Genomic DNA, 4,659 nt, shown 5'->3' on the forward strand with positions numbered 1-4,659 from the left:
TGTTACACTGTGTTCTGGGGCTACTGTAACACCACTGTCTCTGTTACACTGTGCTGCGGGGCTTCTGTAATACCACCGTCTCTGTTACACTGTGCTGTGGGGCTTCTGTAACACCCCCATCTCTGTTACACTGTGGGGCTTCACCCTTTATCGTCACACACCAGCCAGGACCCACCAGACAGTCATATAGACACTTATTTCTGAGAGTGACAGTGATGTCATCGCTGGTGTCCCAGAACACACTGACGTTTCAGGTTTTGGAGATCAGATAGTGAGTGTGTGTGTGTGTGTGTGTGTGTGTGTGTGTGTATAATGCATTTCCACTGCAGGTGTAAGCGGTGCTAACCCCCCCCCGATCATTACACTGGAGAACACATCAGTTATTTTGTTTCACCATGCTGTTGTCTTTGTGCTTACATCTTTATATCTTGTTTTTACGTCTCTCTCTCTCTCTCACACACACACACACACACACACACACACACACACACACACACACACCTTTGTCTCCATCATATGCAGACATGCAGCGGTATGAGAGCGTGATGAGTTGGAAGGCTCACACTGGGGCAGTGTACAGCGTTGAGTTCAGCTATGATGAGAATACCGTCTTCAGCATTGGAGAGGATGGCAAAGTGAGAATACCGGGCTCTTTGTGATCACCAAAGTGTGTGTGTGTGGTGGGGGGGTGCGCATGCATGTGTGTCTGTCTCTCACACCATGTACAGAACCTGAACATACTCAAAAAGCCTACAGGGGTAATTTCTTGTTTAATTATAGCTATATGTTATATGTGCATATATGTGTGTGTTTGTGTGTGCGTGTGTACATGAGCATGTCTGCATATTTTTGTGTGTGCACGTGTGTGTGTGTATGTGTATGTGTGTGTGTGTGTGTGTGTGTGTCCTCCAGTTCATCCAGTGGAACATCCACCGCTCTGGTGTGAAGCAGTCTGAGTACTCACTTTCCCAGGATGCAGTGGGGCCCTTTGTGCTGTCTGGCTACAGCGGCTATAAGCAGGTGCAGATGCCGCATGGGCGTCTATTCGCGTTTGACTCAGAGGGGCACCATGTCCTCACCTGCTCCAACAGCGGAGGCCTCATACACCGGGTAAATACACCTGTGCACCACCCTTCTGAACACACTTGAGCTCAACCCTACTAAACACACCTGAGCTCCACCCTTCTGAATACACCTGAGCTCCACGCTCAGCCTTCCGAGCTTCTGTACATCCCAGGAACTCCCAGCCCTTCACTGGCTTCCAGTAGCTCCCTGCATCAGATTTAAAACCTTGATGTTCACCTACAAAGCCAAAACTGGACCAGCCCCTCCATACATGTGGTCAAAGGTCAAAGCCCGATACGTACCTTAAGTACTTCCAACCTCAAGTACAGCTCGTCTTGAAACACCATGGAGACAAGCATGGAGACGATTCTCTGTCCTGCTCCCAGATGGTGGAGCGAATTTCCACTGGCTGTCTGGACAGCAGAGTCCCTTCCAGTCTTCAAACGCAGACTGTCTATTTGTGGAATATTTAAATGATCACTGACCATGCTCCTATGCTGACTAACAAACTCTAGTAGTTATTGTTTATTACACTAATCACTGTCTGTTATAGAGCTTATATGTGTTTGTACTTCTAGTCATCAGCAGTGATCCCTGTATTCTACAATATTCTAGTTCATTGGTATGTTGGACTCTAACCTACTGTACTGTACCAGGATATTCTAGGAGTGAAAGACAAAGCACTTTCATAAGTCGCTCTGGATAAGAGCGTCTGCCAGATACTGTAAATGTAATGTATAGTGGTTGAAATTCTATTTTCACTGCCTGCATTTGCTAATATTTTGTTTGTGTGTGTGTGTGTGTGTGTGTGTACATCCTCATCCTCACCTGCCCAGCTGAACAAGGGGGAGGTGGGTCTGGAGAACGTGTTGTCTCTAGGTGGCCACAAGGCTCCTGTGGTGACTGTGGACTGGTGCTCTGCTATGGACTGTGGAACCTGTCTCACCGCCTCTATGGACGGAAAGATCAAACTGAGTACACTCCTTGCACAGAAGCCCTGATCCCAGATCAGCACGATCTCAGCCCCTCTCACTGTGAGGGCTGAAGCCCTGATTCCAGATCAGCGCATTCTCAGCCCCTGTCACTGTGAAGGCTGAAGTCAGCATGTCCTGCCTGTTCACTTCTGCCAAACATTAGCTGGTCTTTATGGCCAATGGTCATGTTTATTACTCTTTAAAAATTGAAGTCTCAGTAGATGAAGAGGAGGAAGAGGGTCCAGCAATGGGCTGGAGATGCAGAAATCAGTTTTAAAAAACCCAAAACAAACAATCTTGTGCATTTTCTATGTCATTGTGCTTTTTCTATATCATTGTAAATTCCAGTGATGGGTGTTTATATGGAGACTTATGTTACAAGTCAATGAGTACGTTGTACCAGATATAGCATCATAATCTTGATTTAATCAGGAAGTTCACCAAGGGCATGTATGTACAATCAGCCCTGTGCTTCTGCAGTATTATACATTATATATGCTAATGAAACCAAGTATTAAAATAAGGTAAATATGAATTTATTCATCTCTGCGATAGTCTTCCTTTTTTGTGCCAGGCTGGTGTCTCTGCCTACTGGGGTAGCTCTTCATCCACTGGGGTAACTCTCGGTCCATTGGTGTAACTGTCTGTACACAGGCATTACCCTCAGTCCACTGGTATGGCTCTATGTCCACTGGTGTGGCTCTCCATCCACTTGGGTAGATGTCTCTCCATTGTAATGTAATGTTAGCCTAGAGAAGTGTAATGTTAAGTTACTGAAGGTAATTTTAATTTAGCGAAGTTAATGTTAACCTAGAGAAGGTACTGTTAGCCTAGAGAAGGTGGTTAGCCTTGTGCTAGCTGTCCTGTATGTTTCGCAGCAGTGTAAGCCAAATGTGGACACTATCTAAGATCAGGACTGTCACCACTGCATCCTATAACAGAAGAAACAAATGAGGTTTGCACTGGTTTTTATGACCAGTAATGTTTTGCAAATACAAGATGCCCTGTTAATGCATGTCTACATAAACTCTCACACACACAAACTCTAAAGAACACTTCAGTTGAATGTGCCATGCATTCCAAAATACATGCCACACCTTATCTGCAGCAAAAGAACCGGACATCATTAAGAGCGGTGTCATCGCCCACTCCTTGAGGTAGCTCCACTTTTGTTTCAATCCCACAGATCCCCTTCCCAGTACAGGTTGGGCTCCAGGACCCCCAACTCCCCCAGGACGTGCCATCTGCCTCCAGCACTTCACCAGTACTGCATTTGAACCTGGACAGGTTTCAAGTATGCTCTGTCTTCACTGCACTCATTTTCATCATTGGTTAATTTGCATAAGAAAGCTTTTAAAACATTAACCATGTTGAGAAGCCACAATGCAAATTTTAAATTATTTTATTGCTATAATGTTAGTCTAGGAATGAAATATTAGAGTCCTAAATGCTAGATTACTAACCCTATTCCTAGTTTATTGTGATGTGTTGAGGTGAACACTTCATGTTGTTGGCAGTAGTACTATCACCTCTTTGCTGAACCTCCTCTGCTTGCAGCTGAAAAGCTACCAGGTGTCCAGTTGTATGTCACTTTTTCTGGTCCGTTTTCCCCACCTGAAACTCCCCAAAACGAGATCTACCCTGAAAAAAGGCATTTATCATTTGTGAGGCATTAGAAAAGTAATGATATATAACACATCAAAACACATACATAACGCCACTCATACTTGCACGGTCATGCCTGGTGCACTCATACTTGCGCGGTCATGCCTGGTACACTCCAAATAATACCTGCTCTGTGGTGGTCCTGTGACATAAGAGAGTCATATCAGCTCGGACATCACCCAGGTTAATAAAGTCAGTGTCAGACAATCTGATGGCATTTGTTTATGTGTGGTGTTTCTGTTCCATGTGTTGTGTGTTTGTTTGTGTGTGGTGTTTCTGTTCCATGTGTTCTGTGTTATGATTTCTCCCCACGCCTCCCTCAGGTGGTGTGTGTTATGCTTCATTGCCAGACCACCTGAGGGCTGTTATGTTGTGCCTTTTATAAGGCTCTTGGTCATTGGCTGTAACATTGGCTTTATTTTGTTCTGGTTAGTGCACTCGTTTCTGATTCTTTATTAAACTCTTCAGTTGGAGACTTGCATTTGCGTCCTCCTTTTTTCCTGCACGTTCTACGCCTTTTTAGGCTATGGTTTATATAGCACTACCAATTAACATTACGGTTTATATAGCACTACCGATTAACATTACGGTTTATATAGCACTACCGATTAACATTACGGTTTATGTAGCACTACCGATTAACATTACGGTTTATGTAGCACTACCGATTAACATTACGGTTTATGTAGCACTACCGATTAACATTACGGTTTATGTAGCACTACCGATTAACATTACGGTTTATATAGCACTACCGATTAACATTACGGTTTATGTAGCACTACCATGAAATACAAAGTGAAAATAAGTCATGATAAAAGGAACAAACCGTGTGTGTGTGTGTGTATTTATATATATGTGTGTATATATATATATATATATATATATATATATATATATAAAACTATAAAAACTATAATTTATTAAGTAAAATATTGAATTGAGTTTTTTTTGT

The 4,659-nt window shown here is 43.4% G+C and overlaps 1 protein-coding gene across 4 annotated transcripts in view; it reads left to right on the top strand.

The window, feature by feature from the left end:
* Positions 1-4,185, top strand: part of wdr91 (WD repeat domain 91) — a 25,437-nt gene extending 21,252 nt beyond the window's left edge. For all 4 annotated transcript variants that reach the window (XM_081704296.1, XM_081704297.1, XM_081704295.1 and 1 more), the window contains 3 exons: positions 523-635; positions 913-1,110; positions 1,902-4,185. In XM_081704296.1, the coding sequence (XP_081560422.1) occupies positions 523-635; positions 913-1,110; positions 1,902-2,066 (476 nt within the window). In that variant the 3' untranslated portion in view covers positions 2,067-4,185. The remainder of the gene's footprint in view (positions 1-522; positions 636-912; positions 1,111-1,901) is intronic.
* Positions 4,186-4,659: the final 474 nt, after the last annotated feature.

The sequence above is a fragment of the Electrophorus electricus genome, chromosome 21 (assembly GCF_041902795.1).
Source record: "Electrophorus electricus isolate QZ-2024a chromosome 21, ASM4190279v1, whole genome shotgun sequence".
NCBI lineage: Eukaryota > Metazoa > Chordata > Actinopteri > Gymnotiformes > Gymnotidae > Electrophorus > Electrophorus electricus.